This window comes from Meles meles, chromosome 7 (genome assembly GCF_922984935.1).
Source record: "Meles meles chromosome 7, mMelMel3.1 paternal haplotype, whole genome shotgun sequence".
Lineage (NCBI taxonomy): Eukaryota > Metazoa > Chordata > Mammalia > Carnivora > Mustelidae > Meles > Meles meles.
This window is the reverse complement of record NC_060072.1, coordinates 28,946,146-28,973,992: the sequence shown is the minus strand read 5'-3', so window position 1 is coordinate 28,973,992 and position 27,847 is coordinate 28,946,146. Positions and strand designations below refer to the sequence as shown.

Here is a 27,847-nt window from a genome sequence, read left to right as displayed (position 1 = left end):
ACCAGGGTAAGAAAGGACATCTAGAGTCACAGGTACAGGCTCACCTTTAGCCCTTACCATCCACTGGCTCACTGGAAATCTCCACAGAAATGAGAAAAGATGTATTATACATTATCTGGTCTTAGCTAATTCTCAAGGATAAATGATATACTTTATATTTATTTTTCTACCATAAAATTTTTAAGATAAAAGAGGAGTGAGTCAATTTGGCATAACACCGTGCTCCTCTGTAAGAACATTCTGTAATGCCATTCAAGAGCCCAGTGCTTCTTGAAGATAAAGCAGATAGTTTGCAAGCATTCCCTTTTTTTTTTTAATTACTTAACCAGATTGTTAATGTAGAAAGGTTAAAGTTAGAAAGCAGAAAAGGAACGAATGATTATCTATCAAGGAAGAAAAGTTAATTTTTTGTTAAAAAAATAATAACTTCTTTTGTTAGACTACACTAGATGTCCAGAGACATTTTAAACTCTTCAAAGAACAGAAGTGAGAGAATCTCATCATAATTATTCCAATACCATAAGGTGGGATGCCCAAAATGTCCATGTCCTTGTAACTTTCATTTTAAGGCATTTTCAAATTCTGAACACTGTTATAATTTACTTGACCTTCTGTTTAATGCAACTAAGTTAGAACAACAACAAAAAAGAACATATTGATATGTCTTAGTCTAAAAACAATATGGTAGATAATCTTCACGGTTATGGTAAGTATGCTATTTCATTGTTTTTTAAAGAAACAACTGGGCCTGCTGAGGTCTGAGTTTTGAGTTTGTTAGGACCAACCACCCATTGTGTTTCTAATTCGGAACATGCAGGCACTAATACATCTAGCCATTCTACTGATAAAAGGTCATGAAAGAATAGTATTACTTAGCCAGATTATTCAGTCCTTTCAGGCTGGATGCATCAATTTTGGTGATTTTGTTTCCTTCCAGATGTAATTCAGTAAGGGAAGGAGGAAGACCTGGAATAGAGAAATACAGAATGTTAAGTTAGCAGAGAAACGTAATTACAGGATGTAGACAGACTTAATGAGCAGTAGGCCACCAATTTGCTGAAAGACACAGAGCTTCAAAGGATTTGCTTTTCATCTTTTCCATCAGTTTTGCTTTCTATCTTTTTCTTCATCTCTTTCATAATAATAGATACTTTGGGAAGTAGGACAAGCAATTTTTACTTTTCTCGTAGGTTGATTTTATTTTTAAAATTTTTTTAATTTATTTTTTTAAAAGATTTTATCTATTTATTTGACAGACAGATTACAATTAGGAAGAGAGGCAGGCAGAGAGAGGAGGGGAAGCAGGTTCCCTGCAGAGCAGAGAGCCCGATGCGGGGCTCGATCCCAGGACCCTGGGATCACGACCTGAGCCGAAGGCAGAGGCTTTAACCCACTGAGCCACCCAGGTGTCCCTCTCGTAGGTTGATTTTAACAGAAACATGGACTATATTTATCACATAGTAGATTTTTGTCCTAGTAACTGTTAGGATACTGTGGTAGAACTGAAGTCAAACCCTGAATCTCATTAATTTTCTCCACCTTTGTTACTAAGCTAATACTGTCACTGATAAAAGACCACAAAGGTAAAATGAAATAAGCATTTGAACTATAATAGAGAAATTATGTATAAGTTAAACCCATATACAAATTTGATGAGGTATTTCAGTAATGGGTCTCATTAATAACTAACATTTCATGGGGCGCCTGGGTGGTTCAGTGGGTTAAAGCCTCTGCCTTTGGCTCAGGTCATGATCCCAGGGTCCTGGGATCGAGCCCCGCATCGGGCTCTCTGCTCAGCAGGGAGCCCGGTTCCCCATCTCTCTGCCTGTCTCTCTGCCTACTTGTGATCTCTCTCTCTCTCTGTCAAATAAATAAAATCTTAAAAAAAAACACAAAAACTAACACTTCATAAACCGCGTTGGCCTTAGTCTTAATGGGCTTTTCCACATTAAAAAACAAACAAATGGACATTGGGGAGGGTATGTGCTATCATGAGTGCTGTGAAGTGTGTAAACCTGGTGATTCACAGACCTGTATCCCTGGGGATAAAAATACATTATATGTTTATTAAAAAAAAAAGAGGGTGAATACCCAACTTTTTTTTTTTAATTAATTAATTTATTTTTATTTGTTTATTTACAGCATAACAGTATTCATTGTTTTGGCATGAATACCCAACTTTTGTAGCAGCATGGACGGGACTGGAGGTGATTGTGCTGAGTGAAATAAGTCAAGCAGAGAGAGTCAAGTATCATATGGTTTCACTTATTTGTGGAGCATAACAAATGACATGGAGGACATTGGGAGATGGAGACGAGAAGGGAGTTGAGGGAAATTGGAAGGGGAGGCGAACCATGAGAGACTGTGGACTCTGAGAAACAACCTGGGGGTATTGAAGGGGCGGGGGTGGGAGGTTGGGGGAACCAGATGGTGGGTAATAGGGAGGGCACGTGTTGCATGGAGCACTGGGTGTTGTGCAAAAACAATGAATACTGTTACGCTGAAAAAATAAATTAATAAAAAATTAAAAAAACAAACAAACAAATGAAACAAAACTCAAATGCCTCTACAACATGGATGTGTAGAAAGAGCTAAAGCTGACTTCGACCTTTTAAATCAAGACTGTTTCTTTACACAAGAGGAATGCGGAGGCCCAGAATCAAGTGATTGGCCATATGTAGAACACCTGGGGAAATAATTTTAGCTCCAAAGTATCCGTGAAACCTCTGGGTAGTACTTCTCGAAAGGCTATGATTTCTAAACATTTAGCAATATTAATATAAAAGTTTAAATATTTTATTTTCATTTCCTCCTGCCATCTGAGGATATACGATGCTTTTATATGACTTTTTAAAGAGCATATTGTTCCACTTACAAGAATAGCCACAACTACAAAGAAAAGAGCAAATCAGTTACATGTCAAACTAACATCTGCTTAGCAGAGAGTGTTGGTTATCTGTCCATAAGGAACAAAGTTGGGAAACTGTAGGTTATGTTTGGTAAGAAAATTTTCATGGCACACCCCTGAATTCTGTCCATACCATCTCTTTCATGTAAAAGTTTAGTCTGTATTTGATTTGAACTTATTGTTAGTTTCTCTACAGCATGATGTTTTTTGTGGGAAATGCTAAGCTGCTCACAGAAAGTCTGTCATGTAGCAAACACAGATACTCACACTTTTTCTAGCTTAGCTCATTTAACTTTTTCAGTTTACAAATTATTTTTTGTGAACCTCCCTTCCATAGATGAAGAAACGGAGACTCCAAGTTACAAATTTTGGAGGTTATCTAGCAGCCACGTAGGGAAGTAATATGATCCCAGATGGTCAAAGAGAGTTCAAATAGCATGCTTTTAACTGAAGGCAATGAAATGGAGACAGTGTAGGAAAAGCAAGAGGGACTTAACTCCTGAAAGCCACTGGTCTGAGGCAAAGGTTAAAAGTTTCCACAGGCTTAGAGACAAATACCTCCTTCTGGGAAAGCGAACAAATGATATACTAGTCTTTGGAGTAAAGGGTGTCTGGGCAAAATTAGAAGTAACAATTTAAAACCTGCTTGTACAAGTATTATTATTTTCCAGGACCCCTAAAAGAATGTCAACCATGGATAAAGACATTCTGTGATTGTCTTGTGTCCACTGAGAAGTAATGTCCACAAGTTAATGACCGTGGGATTGAAGAACGCTTCCCTACTCCCTTTCCGCCCTCTGGAAAAGTGGCTTTTCCACTCTTTGCACAGTACCCCTTCCTCTTTCCAGTCAGCTCCCTTGAAGGTATTTTATCTCTAATAAACTCCACCAGCATTCTTTCTCTTGAGTGTGGTGTTCATTTTCATGACATGGAGGGTCAAGAATCTGGTCTTGGGGTCGAGTAGCAAAATCACAATTGAGTCATTCTTATGACTAAATACCAGGAGACCACAGTCACTCTTGGAATAAGGGATTTCAACCTCTCAAATCTCCTTAGAATAAATAAATGTGGATTTTTAAAATATTCCTATATGTAATGAATGAAAGAATATATAAAACAAAGCTATTGAATACACATCTTTTCTTTCCTATCACCATGAAAAGATGTTTTTAAAAACGTACTGTCTCTAGAACAACAATCATCATCGTGTTAATAACCCTACCTACTTTCTTTCTTTTTTTTTTTTAAGATTTATTTTTTTGACAGATAGAGATTACAAGTAGGCAGAGAGGCAGGCAGAGAGAGAGGGAGGAGTAAGCAGGCTCCCAGCCAAGCAGAGAGCCCGATGCGGGGCTCGATCCCAGGACTCTGGGATCATGACCTGAGCCGAAGGCAGAGGCTTTAACCCGCTGAGCCACCCAGGCGCCCCAACCCTACCTACTTTCTAAGTGTCTTCCCTTCTACAGCATCAGTTTCCCAAAAGGGAAGTGATAGCCAGGAGAAAGTCTGACCGTGGAAGAAAACTGCAATAGGATAGAGAGAGGCAAATTTATCAAGAATACCGATATTGTTTGCCATTGTAGTAATATTTAGCTAAGAACCTATACTCTACCTCCTTTTTTTCCCCCTTTCATTTCCCTTCCCATTTTTAAGGTAAATATATTAAGAGCTTACTTTGGGTCAGTTACTATGTTTGCACATTATGCCTCGTATTTGTGTTTATTAATCCTCGCAAATATCCTAGAAGACAGGTGTCATTAACAACTCCATTTCACAGACAGCAAAACTGAGGTTTGGCAATATACAAAAATTAGCCTGAAGTCAAGGAACAAGTAAGTGATAGAATCAGACCTGCCACCCATGTGGTCTACATGGAGAATTCATAACTCTCCACTTCACTCCACTGCCTTGTGTTTCCATCATGATGATAGATAGTGTGTGGACATTAAGACTCCCAGAGGATGGTGCTATACAGGCATAAGGGTCAAGCCTAGGAAAAGCAGACTTATCTGCTTTGTTGGCATAAATATGCATAGGCGGGGGTACTTAAGTTGGCAGCAGAGTACAATGGTCATGCCCATGAACTCGCGTCAGCACAGCACAGTCCTGGCTTGGCCACCTCCTAGCCCCAGGACCTTGGACACGATGTACTTGGTGTCTTTAAGCTTCATTTTCCTCATTTATTAAACAGGTATGATAATATTACTATAGAGGAATGGTTTGAGATTCGTAGCAAAGAATCCATAAAAAGCCTTCAGCACAATACCTGGTGTTAGTAAGTGCTTAGCAAAACTTCGTTACTATAATTTTTATAGTAACTGTTTAATACATAAAAGTAAGTTAGAGATGGTGAGAAAAGAGCACCTAGGGTATGGAGGAGACATAACGAATACAGGTCACTAAGTGATGAAATGTGTTCCCGAGGCATATTTTGGAGGATGCATTAAGAAGGAGAGCAAAATCAAAGACTGTTTAATGCAAGTCATTTGGCAGCAGGAAGAAGTGTAAAAGACCCAGACTTTAAATTCCAGCTTTTTAACTTCATTTCCTATAGCTCTGTAGCTTTGGGCAAGATGGATGTGTACACGTAATATATAAAAATATAATTTAAATTTTAAAATATTATTAAAATATAAAATATATTAAAAATATAAATATATACACATCTTCACTGGGGATACTATTAATATATATAACATATAATAGATATAGATATGTACACATCTGCGCTGGGGATTAAAAAAAAAACAAAAACAAAAAAATAAAGCCACTTGTTACAATGCAACAAGTTGGAGGCCCAACATGAAGGTGCTTTATAAACTGTAGATCAATTTCTATCTATCTATCATCTATCTATCTATCTAATCTATACCAGCCATTACTATTATGGGCATAAAAACATCTTCTGTAGCAAAAAGACTGTGGAGAGAGCAAGGGGTGGTAAGAAACCATTCTATGGAATATATCTTCTTGGAAGCTGAGTTTCTGTGGAAGTACAGTGAAGGGTAATTGTTTTCTGTGGGCAAGAGCCTACATTTTGTACCCAGTCCAAGAACGGGATATCTAAGCAGAGAAAGGGCCAGATGGAGGGGAAAATTTGAGAATATAGAGGGGCTTTTGTGAGACTAAAGCCCTGGAGCAGGGAAAAATGTGAGAATTAGAGAAATTGCTTTTTTTGGTGAGTTTTTTCTTTTCTGATTCACAAAGATTGGCTTCCTTGCCTCCCCCGGGGAACCCTTAGCATGAGGCCCTGTGATGACTGCTGCTGACCTGTCTGGCTTTGCTCTGGGTGATAAGCTCCTTGAAGTCAGGTAATAGACCCTATTCATTGTCCTGTCTATGGTGTTTGGTACTTTGCCTAAGCAAAATGAGTGTCAAAATAATTTTAAGAAATAATAAAAGGTAATATTAATATACTATTTATTTGAAAACCAGATATTTCTCTAATTAGTTATTTAATTTTAAGGCAAACTAATGCTATTACACATTCATGAATAAAGAAATTGAGGCAGGGGCATCTGAGCGGCTCAGTTGGTTAAGCAGCTGCCTTTGACTCAGGTCATGATCCCAGGGTCCTGGAATCAAGCTCTGTTGTAGGGCTCCCTGCTCAGTGGGGAGCCTGCTTCACCCTCTCCCTCTGTCTCCTGCTCTGCCTACTTATGCTTTCTCTCTCTGTCAAATAAATAAACAAAACATTTTAAAAATAAAGCAAGAAATTGAGGCATAAGTATTGAATAAACTTGTCCAAGGCCTTACAGCCAATTAGGGACAAACAGAACTCAACCATACAGACCAAAATCCCCACTCTGTAACATACAACGGGCACTATCATACAAGAGCATGGCCTCTGTGGATGCTCTTACTCATAAGGCCTGAGATGTCCTATGATGGAAAGGAATTCGCTAAAAGATTGCAGACTCGAAGTAAAAATTGGCTCAATTTCATGGTATGTCATGTATCTTTTTTTTTAATGCCACTAAGGCATTTTATCTTTTAAATAATTGTACGTTTGTGCTATCACAATTCTTCTCTTTTATCACAATTATTTAATATGAAATCATTGTGTGTTAGGTTATATCTTAGAAGAGACTTAATAGGTAGAAGGGTCTAGCCATCTCTACCGTGGGCCTCCATGGCCCAGGAGTCATCTAGGCTCAAAAGAAACACTTTCGAGGGTAAACAATTTACCAGCAATAACATTGGCTACTTCAGTCACCATTTAAATTTCCAAAACAATTTTTTTTTAAATGTTAAAGTTTTAAGCTTTAGTTGTTGAGACTGCTTTGGAGAGTTTTCTGTCACCTTGTGGGATGGTGGTTATATTGGTGTCAGCAATGCGGATATAGGACAGCTTCTTCATTCCCTGGAAGGCTCCATTTTCAATTCCCGAGCTCTTCAGTGGGTTGGTGCCCAGTTCTACAAATGCAATAAATACAAAGCTTTAGCGGATAATATTAGGATACTGCAAATCAGAGTAGGGTCTGTTTCGACAAGGATTTTAAGAGAAATTTGAGTTGATAACAACTTGACTGGGAAACCAAAGAGAAATTAAAGGATACACTCTTCAAAGGGATAGCAAACTGAGGCAAAATTTTCTTTTTTTTTAAAACAAACAACAAACACAATAAGAAAACAAAGATTTATGGGAAAAGCAATAGTGATGAAAACAATAACAAGAAGATTATTTAAAGTACATACACAGGATTGCACAGAAATCAACAAAAACACATGTTAATAAGTCACACTTATTATGGTGTTATTATTTTCTGAGATGAATTAAAATAATAAATAATTTGAAATATTAGTATCTTGTAAGCCAATTTTAAAATCACCATTTTTACCACACATGGAGCAAAACGTTAGAAAACATTGTTTAAAGCGAGTGATTTATAGACGTTCAGAATAGAAACAATTCCCATGATGGAAAGGTATCCCCACATATCTCTAATCAATCACTACCTAATTCCATCTCGCATCTTGGGCATACAGTAGGGTGACTTTGGCCCTAGAACTTCTCCACATTCTCAGATCCTCGAGGACGAGAAACAAAAACATTATAAGGGGGAGGTGGGATTGGGAGAGGGGGAGCGGGCTATGGACATTGGGGAGGGGAGGCGAACCATAAGAGACTATGGACTCTGAAAAAAAACCTGAGGGTTTTGAAGGGTCAGGGGTGGGAGGCTGGGGCAACCTGAGGGTTTTGAAGGGTCAGGGGTGGGAGGTTGGGGGAACAGGTGGTGGGTAATGGGGAGGGCACGTTTTGCATGGAGCACTGGGTGTTGTGCAAAAAGAATGAATACTGTTACACTGAAAAAATAAATAAAATGGAAAAAAAAAACATTATAAGGTATGTTCAAAATCTCATTTCTGCCGATTTTGCTACTGTTACTCCTACAGGCTAAAGACATGTGAGCTCTGGCTGGCCTACCTCCTGCAGCTATAGCTTACTTGGAATCTTCTAAGGTGAACCTTCAATCCTGGCCTTAGAGTTTTAAGAATATCTGTACCTACGACGATCATCTGGTTCAGTCCATTGAACACAGCTTTCCGCACTTTGGTGATCTCATTCTCATGGGCACGCAGCTCCTGAAGAGTTTTGGGCATTTTTTCTGGCAATTCCTTCAGATGATTCTTGGACAGATAAAGTCGTTCCAATTTCAACAAAGGCGTGAATGCTCCAGGGCTGATTTTGCTAATTTTGTTGTTGACAAGAATCAACGTCTACAGATAATGAACAAAAACAACACCTTAATTCCAACACTCTCTCTCTCTCTATATATATATAGAAAGAAATTAGAAAAAAATCAAATATTATATATATTGCAAGAAATCAGAAAAAATTAGGCAAATGTGACTCTTTCACTTAAGAAGTATATGAGGCTCTGAATATCAGGAGCATCAGGAATAAAGGTGATGAGATATAGGTTATAGGTTATAATATAGATACATAGACACTTAATTTTTAAACATTAAATACTTCTAAAGATTGAAACTACGAGAGTGACCCGAGATACCAGAAAAGAATCCAGTGCCACGGGGCACCTGGGTGGCTCAGTGGGTTACAACTCTGCCTTCGGTTCGGGTCATGATCTCAGCGTCCTGGGATCAAGCCCCGAATCGAATCGGACTCTCTGCTCAGTGGGGAGCCTGCTTCCTCCCCCTCTCTCTGCCTGCCTCTCTGCCTAGTTGTGATCTCTGTCTGTCAAAAAAATAGAGAAAATCTTTAAAAAGAAATTGCATTAAAAGAATCCAGTGACACGGGCATCCACCCCCCAGCCTAAAATCCATCCTCATTGACTGCTGCCATGGATTCCATTACCAAATGGTGACACCAATTTATATTACCATCAGCAACGCAAAAGAGTAAAATTTTCGTGTTTTCTTGCAGCCTTATAAATTTAGATCTATTTTTTTCAAAAAGTTTGTCAAATTAGTACACCATGTTGTGCCTCATTATAATTTCTTAACAGTTCTTTGTCACTTGAAAGGTTAAATGAATTTCCTTTTGTTCTGCTACTGTTTTCTGTACTTTTTGGAGAGAAAGGATTACCTGATCACAATACTACTCATTACTCATTTAGTAAGTTTTAATATATTTTAATAATTGGTCTACAGAAAATAAAGATGTAATTAATATGAAATGCAGGGCTTTAATATATTTTTCTTCTGTTTTTGTCCTTTTTACATATAAAGGTTTTAGGTGGCCAAATATGCTAACATGTTTGGTAATTCTTAAATTTTTGTTTCTGTAAAATTGCTTCTCAGTCATTACTGGTATATGTATAGCTATTGCTGAGCTTATTTTTGGATATTTCATTCTCTTTCAATGATACATATGTCTATAGAACCATACTTCTTATTATTCTAAGTCTTCTTATCAATTAATCCTAAGGAATTCAGGATCGTTTGAGCATGGTCTAAGAAACCTCATTTTCAATTGTAGTGGATTTCTGTGCATATATGAAAAGCACAGGGACAAAAAAGAAAACAATGAGAACTTCCAGATTCAGAAATGCAGGAATACTTTCTGAAGGTAACAGCTGGTTAGTTAGCCCATGTATATGCTCATGGAGTTCACATTACATGATTAACTAAAACTCCTTCTAAGTAATAGTCTTTCAGCTAATCCTAAACGATGATGGGTTGATTAAAACAAAACCCCAGGAAATTCCAATAAATATTATAGAAAATTTAAAAACACATGAGAGTTAAAGTCATAGGAAATTAATGTTAATGAGGAAAATGTCCAGGAAATTAGTAAAAGCTAGAGCGAGAGGAGAGGTTAAGAGGACTTGCATCATTGAAAAACACCCAAAGTGGCAGATGCTTAATTATGAAGAAAGAGGAGATCTTCTATTGCCATGTATGGAAGACAACTCTGAAAGGTTCATATCACTCAATGCATTCAACATGGTTTGAAAATCTGATTATTTTACGGTAAATATTGAAATCTAGTATGAAGAATCAGCATGATGATCTCTTATCTGCTATTTCAGCTAATAAAATATTAGCTTTTTAAAAAACTAGATAATAACTAGATGATGCCTCTACCTTTGAGAATGTCACAGTCTGCTATTAAGTCTTAGGCATTGTATGACATTTGCCCCAATTATTTCTTCAGTACAGTGGGAATAATAATAGCACCTACAGAGGATACATGATAATGTATATAGACTTCTTTGCAAAGCACCTTTCAAATGGCAACATTCCTGCTTTCAAATTAAAATACATTTGTAACATAAATAAACTATGCAAAATTTAGTCATGATGAAGTAAAATCTTAAAACCTATATGAATTTGAATTTCACATAAAACAGATCCACAGGTAAGGCAACTCTTTCTGCCCATGGGTCCTGACCTCATGCTTTAATAAAACCACCTTAAAAAAAAAATCCACAGGTGAATAAAAAGTTAATTTTGTATATACAGTATTGCTTAAAGATCGTTGGTGTTAGTGCCGTACACAGTGATAAGTATTTAAGAAAGCACCCTTACAATTGTAACAGGCAATGACAAGATGTTGAGATGGGAAAACAAAACAAAACTAATTCCACTGGCAAATGCAAAAGAGCAGTTAAACCAGAGAAAGAGTCAAAAGTGAACCTGAGGTATTCTTCAAGAGATCGGCTGATGAAAACAGAAAGCTCTTCCTGTAAGCAACCCAAGGTGATCTCCGAAAATGGTTCACTATTCACTTGATGCAGAAAATCCTACAAGATCATGCAAATCAAGATGTTCGAGAATCTTTGTGTTTGCTTTTAGAATGCATATGAAACTGCCTAAGCCATCAAGTGCATGCATATCGGAAAAGCCACCAAATATTTGAAGGATGTCAACTTGGGGAAACCATGTGTGCCACCTAGTCCCTATAATGGTGGAGTTGGTAGGTGTGCCCCAGGAGAAACAGTCAATCTGGACACAGGTGACCCCAAAAGAGTGCTGAATTCTTACTGCACATGCTTAAAAATGCAGAGAGTATTGATGAACTTAAGAATTGTAGATTCTCTGGTCATTGAGCACATCCCAGGGAACAAAGTTCCCAAGATGTTGAACTGACAGGACTCACGGCGGATGAACCCCTCCCTACAGGAACTCTCCCTGCCGCACTGAGATGATCCTCAGTGAAAAAGCAGAAAGGTCTTAAACCAGAAGAGGCAGTTGCACAAGAGAAAAAGATATCCCAGAAGATACTGAGGAAACAAAAATTTGTGGCCTGGGAGCAAATTCTGCATAAAACAAATTCAACTAAAAGTAAAAACAGAGAAGAAGAAAAGAAAAGGTAAAAGCAGAATTGGTTTATCATGACTTTGCAAGGTGGGATAGAAGTCAGAGGAGGAGAGATAAAATTGAAGCACAGCCTCAAAAACCAGGATGACCTACTTCTTTAGTAACTAAAGAAAAAGGGATCTAGCCTGGGAGGTAGGGGAGAGGTGATGAAGAAGGTGACTGGCAACGGAAATGAGTGAAAGTAGGAATAAAAGCATTTTCATCACCTTCATCCAAGAAGGAGATCGAAAGAAACAAACTTAGAGTTATAAAGTGTCTAAAGACAGGGGAGGTAAGGTACAACACGATGACTATAGCCAACATTGTGGCATGGTATAGTTGAAGGTTGCTAAGAGAGTAATCCCTGAAAGTTCTCCTCACAAGGAAAAAAACATTTTTTTCTTTTCATATATATACATATATATATGTATATATATATACACATACATATATAATATTATATATGGTGGATGTTAACTAAACTTATTGTGGTGATCATTTTGCAATATATGAAGTCATTATGCTATACATCTTAAACTTACACACTGCTGTATGGCAATTATAGTTCAATAAAATTGGAAGAAAATAATCTTGAAACCCAACTTAATATGATGTAGTTTTCTGCAAAGTCACTTATATACAATTTATACTGCATCAGGTATGGTTTTAAGGAATTGTATGATTACTATCATATTTATAGGCAATTAATGGACTCAATTCACAGTGCTCCTGAGTTTCAGTCTCAACATTTGGCTCTTATTTGTGAGTGACAATGAACGTGCGTGACTTATAGTGCGTGACTAAGTAACCTTTCTGTACCCGGGTGTCCTCTTCTGTATAAAGGGGTGTCCACCTCAAAAGAATGGTTGTGAAAATTAGTAAGTGAGTGTGTTTAGGTATTAAGCCTAGTATATAGTAATTGCTAGACAAGTGTTTACTATTATTCAATCTTTAACAATATTTTATTTTTAGTTAAAAAATATCTCCCTAACTAGATTTTTTTAAGCATGAATTCAAAGGAAATATATTAAATGTTGGCATTATAGTATTTAATTTTCCATTATTTTGCAGGATAATTGTGTTTTTTGATTACATATGGCTATAAAACTACTCTTACACAGTATATACTACTCATCATGAGACACAGAGTCTAAATTGATAAAACTATTGAGAAGAGAAGAAGCATTCTGTCAAATCCTTTCTATTTTAATCATTGCTGAAGTTTCACTTCTTGTCCTCCTTTTCATTCAAGTGTGGCTTTCCTGGCTGAAATTATAATGTTTATTTGCATAATAACAAGGGTAGAAACTATCATGAATGAAAGAGTAAGAGAAAAATAGCTGTTTAACATCCTCTGAAGAGTTGGAAGCTCTAATAAACTCTTCCTCTCCTCCATGCGTACTTTGAAGTAGAAAGAAAGAGACTGCTAAGATGGTAGTTGCCTAAAACATACAGAGAAAGAAACATGGAAAAGAAAGAACATATTATTACAAATGCCAGATTTAATGACAGTGTCATAGAAACAGATATCTCTTATTTAAGGCCGTGCAGAGTTTAAATAAATTATTTAGATTATACTTAAAAATATAGAAAGTTAGGATTAGAGTAAGAGAATTTTCCTCCCTTAAAAAAATAGCTTTAGGGTAAACTTATAAAAATAAAATGAAGTTTTAAATTTTAGTTTGTTGAAAATAATATTAATTTTTTCTTAATTAATCTTTTAACATATCCAGTGATCATTTAAATAGTTGTTGACAAACCTTGTTGGCATCACCATTGGCCCACTCCCAGGGAAAGCATACCATGGAAGCGGAGAAAAGGTGGGTTGGGGCTCAGGCCTGGCATCCTATCAGTGAAGATGGATCCCACTGGTTCAAGATTTGAAATCCCTAGCTCAAGCATTATCCTCACTTTTTCCAGCCTGTCTTTCACTCTAGCCACTTCCTATATCTGTTTATTTTCTTCTTTCCTTTCCTTTTGTAGAGAAAACCCTCTTTTCCTTCTCTTCCTTTCAAAATTCTGCTAACCCTCTTAAAAACCCTTTGTCCCATATTCTCTCACATACTGGTCACCTGATGTAGGATATGTCTGATCTGTCTCATAGCATTGTCTACTTACATTACATTGGTCTCCTATGGTTGGACACTTCAATAAACTGACTATACCATTTTATTTATCACTTTTGTTTATCTTAATTGTTCCATAGAGAATCTTAAAATCTTAAGGAAAAAATCTTTACAATCTTCTAAGAATATGGTATATTTTCTCCTAGTGGGTGTTTATTGCTTTTCTTATCCTAGCTGTCAGAAAGTTGGTATCTAAATCTTGTCCTGATTATATTAATTCTGTAACATAGGATGACCAGTTTATTTTACATCACATTATTTCCCTTGAATCTATATTTCTTATTCTAAAGCATACCAGCCAAATGATTTATTTTTATATTTACATGTATTGCCTATTCTTACTATATTCCCTTCAATTATTTTCTATAATGGTTACAAGAACTAAATGGATCTAAAATTAGAGTTTTCTGTTTATACTCCCAACCTTAAAAATGTATTTCTCTGATATTCATCATAAGAATCTATAAATTATCTCTACATAGAGGTCACTCATAACTAAACAATTATCTCCATTGTTTTCTGAAAATTCTAACGCTATACATTGCATTTTTTTAAAGATTTTATTTATTTGACAGAGAGAGACACACTACGAGAGAGGGGAACACAAGCAGGGGGAGTGGGAGAGGGAGAAGCAGGCTTCCCGCTGAGCGGGGAGCCGGATACAGGGTTCGATCCCAGTACTCTGGGATCATGACCTGAGCCAAAGACAGATACCTAATGACTGAACCACCCAGGTGCTCCCTATACATTGTATTTTTAATGTTGAGCAAAACTCTGCTTCCCTGAAATTTCCACTCAATTGTCAAGAGGACAATTCTGTCATCTTACAGTTGAAGCAAGTAAATTCAATTTCTCTTTTCCAGCATGATCCTTCAAAATTGTCACTCATGACCTCTTTCACTCAGTTTGGGCATCCATATCTCTGTCAACTGTGCCTATCAGACGTGGTTTCCAAGTTCTTCATCCTCATGATAACCATTCTGAGGATACTCAACAGTTTATGCCCTCCTTAAAATGTCTTGCCCAGGACCAGATTTAATACTTCAAGAGTGGTCTACCAGAGTAGAATACAGAGACAGTGAGACTTGAAGTATTTATTTTGGACATTGAAGGTTGGCTTATTTATACTAAATGTGCAATAATATTCTGAGGGGAAACTACAGTCTATTTATCTCACAGATAAGGAGCTGGACTAGAGCATACAGTTTATTGGGATTCTGATCCCCTACCTGAAAAGATAATGCATTTACTCTGACAGAAGGCTGACTTAGCAATGCTGAACCCTATTTGATGGGGTTGGTCATCCTCCATTTACCACACACCCGCTCCCAACTATAGTTATACTCATTCTTTTTTCTTTGTGACTTTCCTTTATGTCCTGGGAAGATAAACTCTGGGGACTACTTCACCCAGATGATCTTGACCCTGGCCCCTAGTTAGGTTCACCTATAGGAGACACAGACAGGAAATAAGGAGTTAGGACTATAGCCTCCCACCTCTTTCAAGGTGGGCTTGGGTGTTTCATAATGCTTTGTTGATTTCTATATTCTTCTGTAAATCATCCCTTCAGTAAAGACTTCTCTGTGAACACTTCTGAGAGTGCCACCAATTTTCTGCTGGAATCCTGTCTGGTAGACTGGATGTGTGACATAATAGAGTAGAGGTAAGTAAAAATCACAATTAAAGCACAGATACGGTTAAGAATGCAATAAGCATAGTTCTAAATACAAAGCAAGATAGAGATATTTGAAGATAGAATTATATTTACTAAGGAAAATGTAGATGGCTATCATTTTTTCTCTTGTTGCTAATCTTTGAGCCTTTACAACATTGGCACCTCTTAGAAAACTAATGAAAGAAGACCAAAGAGATAAAATAATACTAAGATCAACAATCCATTTTGTATTTTGCTCCAATATTGAAATAGAATCTACCTAGGAAGATAAAGACTTTAATTCATGAAACATAAAAGAAGACTAAGATATGAAGTATTTTTTAGGATACAAAGACCAAAGATATTGGGGTAAATGTAAGAAAATTGGCTGAATTTTTTAGGGGTTAATGAATATGATGCTTTGCTCCCCTCTCACCCCCTAAATAGAGAATTTAATAAATGCTTCTGTGCTTATTTATTACCATATAGTACTCCTAGCCTTGTTTTGAAGAATCCTGTGAGTCAGGTCTTGTTACAACTCAAAAACAAACAAACAAGCACAGAACTCTTACATGAAGGTTCTTCAGGTTCTTGAAGTCCCCATCTTTGATTTCGGTTATTTTGTTGTTTTGCAAATCAAGCAGCGTAGTGTCAGGGGGAAGATCTTTTGGCACTTTTTCCAGACCTTGAGTGACAATAAAAGAAATATGCAGTCAGTAAGAGGGGCGCAGGACCACAGAATCACAAAGGATGTGCTCACAAAAAATCAATATTGCAATGAAAGTTTTACCACTGCCATATTTTCTTCTTCTAGGAATTACATCGACTTTAGTTTAAAATATCTGCTTTATCCTTTCCAAAGAAGTCAAATGCTCTATATATTTTTTAAATTATACACTGACCACATTATTTTTCCCATGTAATTACTTTGCTGTGTAAAACCAAAATTCATATTTTGTAAGAGAGTGGCTGAAAATTCTCAGGGCACATTAGGGTGTTACCTCATTGTTCTTGTTTTAGAAAATAATTCCGTTGATCAGTGTTAAGTGCACGTGATTTCTAAATTTATGCCTTTCTACATAAATATACCATTTAGCAGAGGAGAGCTTTAGCCAATTCATTGAAGAGCCATCTGACCTAACCTACCATTGCCACAGAGGTACATTCAAAATGCTTCTCTCTCTTCCATTGGCTTTGTTTCATATTGATGTAGGAAGTTAAGCAGAAATTTGATATTCTATTAAAATTCTATCAAATTCATGTGATCCTTTTTATATTTGAGATTGCATAACATACATCAGAAAAGTTTTTCCACCTCTCCATCGTACTTGAAACTGGAATTCTTTCATTCACTCAACAAAGCCTATAGAATACCTCCTAGACATCATCAATTTATCAGGTTCCGAGAACACAGCATGACCAAGACAAAAATTGCCCACATCCCTGTAGAAAATATAATTAATCTATAGCTTTCAATTAAGAGGAAAACTGTAACAGGGAATGCAATTGCTATGTTGGGAAGATGTCTTTTCAATTTTGAATCTTATATAAGTGCATGCTGTTCAGTTATCATGGCAGTCATCGTGCTATCTTCAGGTCCTCCATGAAAATTACAGAAAGTGTATCTGAAATCACCTACCTTCTAAGTTCTCTGCACATACTTTTTAATCACATGGGTCTGTTGATAGTGGGGGGAAAATCTAGTACCCAATTCAGAGATCAACTGTTATTATAAATTTAAATATCAAAATGCATGTGATTCTAAACATACATAAATATATTTCAAGAACTTACTGCAGAAACAGTTCACAGAGAAATGACAAGAGTGAAGTGTTTTCAGTGATAAACAGCTATCTTGTAGGAGGATTTTTAACTGCATTATGCAGTCATGATCACTGTCATTTTCAGAAATGTCAGTTTGATAATTTCATGCAATTAGGAGTGGCAGTCTTCTGCCAAATCTTTGATAATTAGTGTTCTCCAACCAAATAAAGACACACTGCCTTTCATTTGGGAAAAAAAGTTAACTGCCTACATTTCATTATTACTCCATGGGCTTCTTTGTCAAAGTTTTAATTTCCACTTATGTTCACTTTTATACATTATTTGAACTTAAATCCCAGTGACTTTCTTAACATTTGTTCAAACCCAAAGTGCAGATAAATTTCAGCTGTAGAGGAAAAAAATGATATATCTGCCTGGCTAACCATTTTGGTTATGTTGTCCTCCTAGAATTTTAGGAACTTCTTGGGGTGAATTGTATACATTTTTTTTTCATTTTATTTATTTTTTTCAGCGTAACAGTATTCATTGTTTTTGCACAACACCCAGTGCTCCATGCGAAACGTGTATACATTATTTTTTCAGAAGATTTAGCGTTTAAAAATCTTAAAGCTTGGGATCTTCACATTTTAATGCTTAGAAGTCATTTTAATTATTAAAATCATAACCCTACCATCTTCTCTGAGTTACTAGTAAATTTATATCCATCTCAGGGATTTTACATATTCATATTTTTATAAAAACTTCATATTTATTCTGACATCAGATGCAAGAACATACTGCTACATTTAAGGTCTAGCCGGGGCATTGCGCTGTCAACTAGCTTCTCCAACTACTACAGGCAGAGTAAAACAGGGACATTATCCTAGTTATGAGTTCTTAGAATGTCACAAAGGGAAGGACTATAAAGTAACAGCTAGTCTATGATTCCAAATGCTGATCAGATAGACTCTATAATGAGGTTCTTATCAGTCTATATCAAAATTAGAAAAACAAATGAGTGCAATGAAGTTAGTTTTAACATAAATTACACATACGCACATACCCCCATACATGGATACACACATTTCTGAAACTAGCTTCTGCTTCTGTATTAAATATACCTTCTTAAAAATCATTATAATAAGCAGATGGCAGGTTGTTGTTATTTTGTTGAATTTGTTTTTGACTTTGTAAGACATTAACTTGTTCAACATTCAAACAATCTCACTGGTCCCAGAAATTAAAGAACTTCTAAACTAGTCCAATACTCCCTTTTATGGGTAAAGAAACAGAAATCAAATGAAATTATATGGCTTCGGGGTACCTGGGTGGCTCAGTGGGTTAAAACCTCTGCCTTCAGCTCAGGTCATGATCTCAGGGTCCTGGGATCAAGCCCCACACCAGGCTCTCTGCTCAACAGGGAGCCTGCTTCCTGTCTGCCTCTCTGCCTACTTGTGATCTCTCTCTCTGTCAAATAAATAAATAAAATATTTAAAAAAAACACACACACAAAAACAAAAAACTTCTATTAAAAAAAAAAGAGAAATTATGTGGCTTCACTAAGGTGTCTCATGTTTAATCTAAACCGAGAACAAGATGGTATGAGACCTCACTCTAGAACTATGCAACATGCCAATTATACTTGTAAACACTGTGTGTATTTTTTTAAAGTTGATCTATACTGTTCCTTGAACATACTGTGCTTATTCTTAACTATTTTTTTGCTTTTGTTCTTATAATTTATGTTTTATGGAATATTCCACCCACTCATGTCCTTCTAACTTCATTCACAACCTCTAAATGTGCTCTAACAACCACTTTACCCCTCTCTCTAGAATATTCATCATAACCACAGCAGACAATGGCGACCACACAGCCCCTGCCAAACTCCTATTTGTATATAAGCTCATGAGGTATTGTCCTGCACTTTAGTTTTCTTTCTTTTCTGTAAGTTCTGGAAGAGCAGGGACAAATGACTATATTTCATGAGAGTTGTGATCTTACCTCTTCATATATAAAGGTAACTTTTTGACTGATTAGTTTTTTTAAAGATTTTATTTATTTATTTAACAGAGAGAGAGAGAGAGATCACAAGTAGACAGAGAAGCAGGCAGAGAGAGAAGGGGAAGCAGGCTCCTTCCTGAGCAGAGAGCCTGATGTGGGTCTCGATCCCAGGACCCTGAGATCATGACCTGAGTTGAAAGCAGAGGCTTTAACCCACTGAGCCACCCAGGCACTCCAACTGATTGATTAGTTTTAAAATCATAATCTGTCCTACTGTCCCATGGTGAAAAGTTCATGGTCATGGCTTCAAGATCGTTCCTGCTATGTTTTGGTACAATCCTCTCTTCAGATCCGGCTTTTGCAATGGTTCTTACTTTCCTTGGAAGTTCTTGAATACAATTGGCTATAATAATAATAATTTTTCCCCTGTTTCTTGGTTGGCCAGAAATATTTTAGGAATAAATGTTACCATCAAATATGTCATCTCCATTATCTGCATCTGAAAATTTCTCTCAATGTCTTCTGTGTCTTTGACATATCTGTGAGGAACTTTTGGCTATATGTGTTTGAATGATACTATCCTCCCATCCTACATGATAACTGATCCAATGGTACAGTTTCTCAGTGTGACATATATTTCTCATGGGAAGAGACCAATTATAAACCCTTGAATGGAGAAACAGACCCTCATTTATGCATAAGTATTGTCAAAAACAATCAAGCAAATAATGAATATTGAATCTGGTTAAGCCTCTAGATGTAACTCCCAATTTAGAAGAAACAAAGGTACATGCTTAAGTCTGCTAAAGAAATGGACTCAACAATTTAAAAATGGACAGAATATATAAGCAGATATTTCTCCAAGGAAGACATACAGGTGACCAACAGACATATAAAAAGATTGTCAAGGCACCTGGGGGGCTTAGTCTTTAAGGGTCTGCCTTCGGCTCCAATCATGATCCCAGAGTTCTGGGATGGAGTCCCACATGCTCAGTCCATGCTGAGCAGGGAGACTGCTTCTCCCTCTCCCACTCCCCTTGCCTGTATTCCCTTTGTCACCGTGTCTCTCTCTGTTAAATAAATAAATAAAGTATTAAAAAAAGAAAAGAAAAGATTCTCAACATCACTCATCATCAGGTAAATGCAAATTAAAACCATGAGATATCACCTTATCACCTGTCAGAATGGCTGAAATCAGTAACGTAAGAAAAAACAGGCATTGGTGAGGATGTGGAGAAAAAGGAACCTTCTTGCCCTGTTGGTGGGGATGCAAACTGGGGCAGCCAATGTGGAAGACAGTATGGACGTTCCTCAAAAAATTAAAAATAGAACTACCTTATGATCCAACAATCACACTACTGGGTATTTACCCAAAGAATACAAGAATACAAACTCAAAGGGATATATACACCCCCATGTTTATAGCAGCATTATTTGCAATAGCCAAGATATGGAAGCAGCCCAGGTGTCCAGCGATTAAGAAGATGTGATATCTATCTATATAGATAGATAAATAGATAGATATAGATATTTTTACATCATACATGTATATATAGAATAGAATATTATTAAGCCATTAAAAAGAATGAGGAGCACTTTTTCATGTGTCTGTTGGCCATCTGGATGTCTTCTTTGCAGAAATGTCTGTTCATGTCCTCTGCCCATTTCTTGATTGGATTGTTTGTTCTTTGGGTGTTGAGTTTGCGAAGTTCCTTATAGATTTTGGATACTAGCCCTTTATCTGATATGTCGTTTGCAAATATCTTCTCCCATTCTGTCAGCTGTCTTTTGGTTTTGTTAACTGTTTCCTTTGCTGTGCAAAAGCTTCTGATCTTGATGAAATCCCAATAGTTCATTTTCGCCCTTGCTTCCCTTGCCTTTGCCGTTGTTCCATGTCACTCGGCATCAGGGAAATACAAATCAAAACCACAATGAGATATCACCTCACACCAGTCAGAATGGCTAAAATTAACAAGTCAGGAAATGACAGATGCTGGAGAGGATGTGGAGAAAGGGGAACCCTCCTCCACTGTTGGTGGGAATGCAAGCTGGTCCAACCACTCTGGAAAACAGCATGGAGGTTCCTCAAAATGTTGAAAATAGAACTACCCTATGACCCAGCAATTGCACTACTGGGTATTTACCCTAAAGATACAAACATAGTGATCCGAAGGGGCAAGTGTACCCGAATGTTTATAGCAGCAATGTCTACAATAGTCAGACTATGGAAAGAACCTAGATGTCCATCAACAGATGAATGGATCAAGAAGATGTGGTATATATACACAATGGAATACTATGCAGCCATCAAAAGAAATGAAATCTTGCCATTTGCGACGACGTGGATGGAGCTAGAGCGTATCATGCTTAGTGAAATAAGTCAATCGGAGAAAGACAACTATCATATGATCTCCCTGATATGAGGACATGGAGAAGCAACATGGGGGGGTAGGGGGATAGGAGAAGAATAAATGAAACAAGATGGGATTGGGAGGGAGACAAACCATAAATGACTCTTAATCTCACAAAACAAACTGGGGGTTGCTGGGGGGAGGTGGGATTGGGAGAGGGGGAGCGGGCTATGGACATTGGGGAGGGGAGGCGAACCATAAGAGACTATGGACTCTGAAAAACAACCTGAGGGTTTTGAAGGGTCAGGGGTGGGAGGTTGGGGGAACAGGTGGTGGGTGATGGGGAGGGCACATTTTGCATGGAGCACTGGGTGTTGTGCAAAAAGAATGAATACTGTTACGCTGAAAAAAAAAATAAATATTATTAGTATATTAAAAAAAAAAAAAGAATGAAATCTTGCCATTTGAAATGAAATGGATGGAGCTAGAGAGCGTAATGCTAAGTGAAATAAGTCAGTCTGAGAAAGACAAACATGTGATTTCACTCATAGGTTGGAATTTAAGAAATAAACAAACATGTAAAGGGGAACAAGAGAGAGACAAATAAAGACACAAACTCTTAATAACAGAAAGTAAACTTAATTACAGAAAGTAAACTTAATTACAGAAAGTAAACCAGAAGGGAAGAGGAAATGCAACAATTCAGCAGATAAACTGCGAAGAAACTGTAAGAAAAAGTAAAGAAATATAAGTTTTCCAAATGTATACTTTAAAAGAGACTTAAAAGCTATTTAAATGATTGCAATATGTGTACTTCATTCGGATCCTAATTCACATGATCTATAAAATAAACCGTTTCTAATATTTATGAGATAATTGAAAATATGTACACAGAATGAATATTTGATATTAAATAATTTTAAATTTTAGATGTGATCTGACACTTATGATTGTATTAATTAAGAACTTTCATCTCTCAGAGAAACATATGGATATATTGTTGGATAAAATGACGTGACATCTGGAATTTGCTTAAAAATAAAATGGGAGGGGGAAGGTGGGTGGAGATACATAGAAAATACTGGCATTTGTTGGTCCTTGTTGAAATCTGGGTGACGGGTGCACCAGAGTCTCTCATTTGGCAGGTTTGTTTCTTTTTTTTTTTTTTTTAAAGATTGCATTTATTTATTTGACAGAGAGAGAGCTGGAGCAAGGGGGAGTGGGAGCAGGAGAAGCAGACTCCCTGCCGAGCAGGGAGCCCCACACGGTGCTCGATTCAGAGATTCTGGGATCATGACCTGAGCTGAAGGCAGATGTTCAAACCACTGAGCCACCCAGGCACCCCTCATTTGGTATATTTTTAAATGTTTCTACAATTCTTAAATAAGATTGGTATTTGAATTTTCATCCTGGTTCCTCTTCTCGATCCTTAACATCCCCAAGCAAGTTGCTTCTGCTGTCTAGGCCTCCCTTTTCTTGCATCTTTCGCAGAATTTTCATGAGAATTCAGTAAGTTGTTCTACAAAATAATCTCCTACCAGAATGCAGAGCAGGTCCTCCATTACCCACCTGGAAGTATCATCAATACAGAGATGAAAGGGTGCAGCTCTGATTATCTTGCTGATTATTTAGTCTGTGAATCTGTGACAAAGTAGTTGTTTTTTTTTTTCCTGGATAACATAATTATAATGCATATTATCCCAAAAGCTGAAATCTGTTCTACCCACGGATCACATACAGACTTTTCATTTAAAGCTCTTATTCTTGGGTTGGCTCTTCCTACCAGACCCTTTGTGGTCTTGTTGCCTCCGTCATTGTTCCCACAGAGTTCAGGGTCTCTAAAGAGCTTGTCTACCAAGCTCTGCCTTTGGCTGGTCACCCCTAGTTTAGCAAGCATATATTCCCCGACAAATTACTAAGCTTCCCCAAAGCTGTCCTGGTCCATTTAACTCTAGTTTAATAGTGGCAAATGGTACACTCTTTTGGTGACTTTGTAAACTATCACTCTTTGTTTATGTTGGGTTATTTGTTTTGGTCAGCATTATCATCTTTAGAATCAGAGGGGCTTTGAGTTCAGATCAGCACAGACACTAACCAGAGATAACTAGGAACATTTACCTTAGCATTCCCTTGCCGCTATCTCTTCATGTGAAAATGCTGAGCATGAAGTAGACCGGGCTAGAAATACTAGAGCTAAAGTTTCTTTCAAGGTGATTAAAAACTTTATTTCAGTTGAAAATTGTTCATTTGAACAGAAACAAATCCTCAAAGAGTAGGAAACCATTAATAACCATTAATACTCAACCTTAAGTATATTGTTACCTTTAGCTTTTAAATAAAAACTTAAGCTCTGTCTATGTATGTGATCTTATTTTTTTTTCTCATTTTATTTATTTTTTCAGCGTAACAGTATTCATTCTTTTTGCACAACACCCAGTGCTCCATGCAAAACGTGCCCTCTCCATTACCCACCACCTGTTTGTATGTGATCTTATTAACTATATATGATTTTAACTAAGTCACTGTTATGGAAACTGATGAATTTTATAGTCATTCCCAAATCATATGGGAAGTAAGATAAGCATTTTAAGTGAAATATTGATTAGCCAGGTAAAATTCTCTTCAAAAAAGATGTTCTACAACAGAAAGAAAGCCATCGAGATATGATTCAATGCCTTTCTTACAATCTTAAGTAAAAAGTTTAAGTAACTATGAAATAAAGTTGTAAATTAATGTGCATATAATTGATTTGACCTCTTAAGTAGTTTGCAACTGTTAAATAATGACCTTCATAGGGATGTGTAATACCTGTGGACCTTCTAGATATTACACAATTTATGCCTGTGTTTCTCATTACAAATGTATAAAATCCATTTTATATACATATGGAGATGATTGCATTTTCCAAAGATGGCATTAATTGTATCTCCCATCCTGGTCCCAATATTCAATACAAACTAGTCCCAACCCCACCAAAAGATGAGGTCAAATTCTCCTCTTGTGGAATCTGGGATATAATGTCTCTATGACCTAATAGAATGGGCCAGAAGAGACACACAGCATTACTTCGGAGTCCAGGTCAGAAAAGGTTGTACAACTGCTACCCAGTTCTTCTGGGACACTTGCTCTGGGGGGCAGCCAGGGGCTAAGGGCTATGTAAAAAAGCCTGTGTAAGCTGAGACCACCCTGCTGCAGAGGCCACGTGAAACACTCCAGCTGACAGAACAGCTGAGCTCACAGGGAACAGCAGCACCAACTCCAGCTACAAGAGTGAGCTGTCTTGGGTGTGGAGCCTAGGCTAGACTCCCCATGGCCATGGCCCCAGCCAACACTTGACTGCGATGCCTGTGAGACCCAAAGTGAGAACAGCCTTTCTGAGATCTGCTCAAATTTCCTGTACTTAAATAATGAGCAAAATAAGATTATCTTTTTAAGTCGCCAAGTTTTAAGATAGAATGAATTCAGCAATTGTAACAGGAGCAGAGTGGTTTTCTAAATGTAATTATTTTTCAGTGAGCATCCTTTAATATAATTCTATATTTTCCATTTAAATGCATTATTTCCAAGGCTAGTCTGAATTATTTATTTGTTCCCCCAAATTCCATAAATGGAAATTTATATTCTTTAAAATAGGGTTATTTATTGAAGTAAATAAAATTCTACTTAAGATGTTACCAGAAAAGCATTCCTGAAATAAAGTCTATTGAGAATTGTACTTTTGTTTTTCAAGTTGTCCCAGTGATGAATAGCATGGTTCTGCTAGCAAATGTCAACAATCTGGTAAACATCATGTTGGACAAAGGCCAGGTTGTCCTAAGACATGATGCTGTTTTTTCCCCCCCTGCTCTGTGGCAGGGGTCCAAAATCCAAGATTTATTCTTGTTGGTTTCCAATAATATTTTTATAATGCTGTTTTCAATTTAATAATTAGGACAATGGTGATACACTTCAGCTTTTGCACGTGACATGACATGTTGGAGCCCCAGCTCCATCAAAAACCTTTCCTCTATTCAAGGCAGGCATGTTCCACTATTTCCCTCTTAAAAATGGCAATTTGATTGTGGTAGCAGTTGGATCAGCTTTCAAAAATAGGAATTTTCCCCCCTTCAATTTGATTCTTTTTTCAAATAAATCCAAGGAAGGTTTAACCTTCCTGGTTCTACATATGGTCACCCTCAAAACAAAACAAATGAATAAACAAAGAAGAGCAAAAATGCTGTGTACCATAGCTCCATGACCCTTAATTCCCACTTAGCCATGTTCCCTCCTTTTTCCAGCTTGACAGAATGAGGAAGTTGTAGAACTATGCACTCATCCAACACTAGGTCCCGGATATGTTCACTTCCTCATCAGACATTTATTGATGTTGGACTATCCACCAAGTAGAAGGTATTTTATTGAGTAGAGGATATACAAAAATAAGTTCTCACTATGCTTCCCTTCTGGTAGAGAAAGTAAATGCATACATAGATAAATAAAATATACTGAATCACTATTATATAATATATATTTGATTAATACAGAATAATCAAGGCAAATATGGATTACAAGGAACACACAGATGTAGACAAGCTGCAGAGATTGCCACAAAGCAATCTGCAGACTAAGTCAAGGCTTTATTGAATCCTGAGTGTCATAGTGTAGTTGCTAGAGGGCTTCCTCCTTTTACTAAGGCTGGATTGAAAACTGGATTAATTCTTCTTTATCCTTATTTTTAAAGGAAATATATAATCTTCTTGCTATTCTTTGAAGGAGAAAAGTTCAGATTAGAAGGTCTCCTGCATTTCTTTTACCCAGGGAACTGATATTCTCGCAACCTGTCCCCATCCTGTCTCCTGGAGCCAGGAGGATCTTCCAGAAGTGAATGCCTCACAGCTGCAGTCTGATTAAATGCCTTGATCCCACACAGCTGGGATCTCTCCCTCCTGGGACTGAGAAGGAAACCAGGGATATGTCAGTTCTCAGTCAGGTCAAGAAGACAGATGCTTCCTTTGGCTTTCTCGGACTCCTCTCTTCTTCCTCCCCATCTTTAACCCCTGGTGTCAGGAACATTGGCCATCTGGGTCACATGAGAATTCTTCCTGCTGCATCTAACGATCTGCCATGCTCCACCTTACCCAATATGAATTTAGGCAACCCACTGGGCATGCTCTGCGCACAGCCTCCTTCCCGTGCTACGTCTTAGGCACACCATTTTGATGCATCTGAGACTCCTAATGAGGGTCACCCTACGCCCCTGCTGCGGCAGAGCCAGATATAAACTACAAAAGCAACTGAGCTTCCAGCATTCTCTCTGCCCCTCTACAAAATAGCCCTAATTTATTCTTCAGAGTTGATTTCACAGAGGAAGTCTAATAGTTCATTTACCTCACATATAAAATCTGCTTCTGGAAAACCAGTTTCCCCAGATAAAAAATAATCTATCGCATGTATGTCCCAAGGGGTGGCTACTGACAAAATTTTCACCAGTTGAAGCAAAATGATTAAAAAGAAGAAAACTAACTCTAAGCAGTGTAAAGGGCTGTGGGTTTTTCTTTCTCTTTCTTTCTTTCTTTCTTTTTTTTTTTTTTGTTAAGGCATTTTTAAATCTAAAATATCCTTTGCCATATGAAGTACATTTTAGGAACCAGTAGTGATTTGCACTGCTTTTACATGGCAAAATAAAATGTTACATCTTCCAACATCATCTCTGGAGAGCCAAATATGTGGGTTGTGAATCATTTATGATTATAAAATATACAAATATTTCACTGTTCTCTACTTCACCTAACCCATTTTGTTCAAAGGAATGGTCTTTGAAGAAGGCTGAATTGCTTGATAATTGTACGATTTTCTAATACGTGTCTATTGATACTTGGAGGGGATGTGGTCCTATTCAGGAGGGAGGGGAAAGAAGGTGCTACTTTGTGTTCAGCCCTCCAGGCCATCCACTTCTCAGAGATTCTTGGTTTCAAAGAAAAATAAAAGAACATTATGAGGAATAGCCTCATGTCACTAGTCAACTTGGTCTGAAATGGTAAACTAAATAGAACAGTATGGTTGGTACACATTCTTATCAATATTTTCTATTCTTACCTAATGAAATGTGATATATTCCCATTTATCCAATGAAAGTTTCAATGTAAAGCAGGACTTGAGTTCAGAAGCATTGAACTGCAAAACCCAAATTCTTGCAACTATTAAATCATTTTAAAAGCTATTTAAATTCTTTTGAAATTTGCTTATAAGAAATGCATCAAGGGGCTCCTGGGTGGCTCAGCAGGTTAAGCATCCG

At 37.1% G+C, this 27,847-nt stretch overlaps 1 protein-coding gene across 4 annotated transcripts in view; it reads right to left on the bottom strand.

The window, feature by feature from the left end:
- The window catches only part of DCN (decorin), a 44,161-nt gene that overhangs the window by 7,770 nt on the left and 8,544 nt on the right, over positions 1-27,847 (bottom strand). For all 4 annotated transcript variants that reach the window (XM_046013116.1, XM_046013114.1, XM_046013115.1 and 1 more), the window contains 4 exons: positions 16,027-16,139; positions 8,416-8,629; positions 7,211-7,324; positions 873-966 (listed from right to left, as the gene is read on the bottom strand). In XM_046013116.1, coding sequence (XP_045869072.1) covers positions 873-966; positions 7,211-7,324; positions 8,416-8,629; positions 16,027-16,139 — 535 coding nt within the window. The remainder of the gene's footprint in view (positions 1-872; positions 967-7,210; positions 7,325-8,415; positions 8,630-16,026; positions 16,140-27,847) is intronic.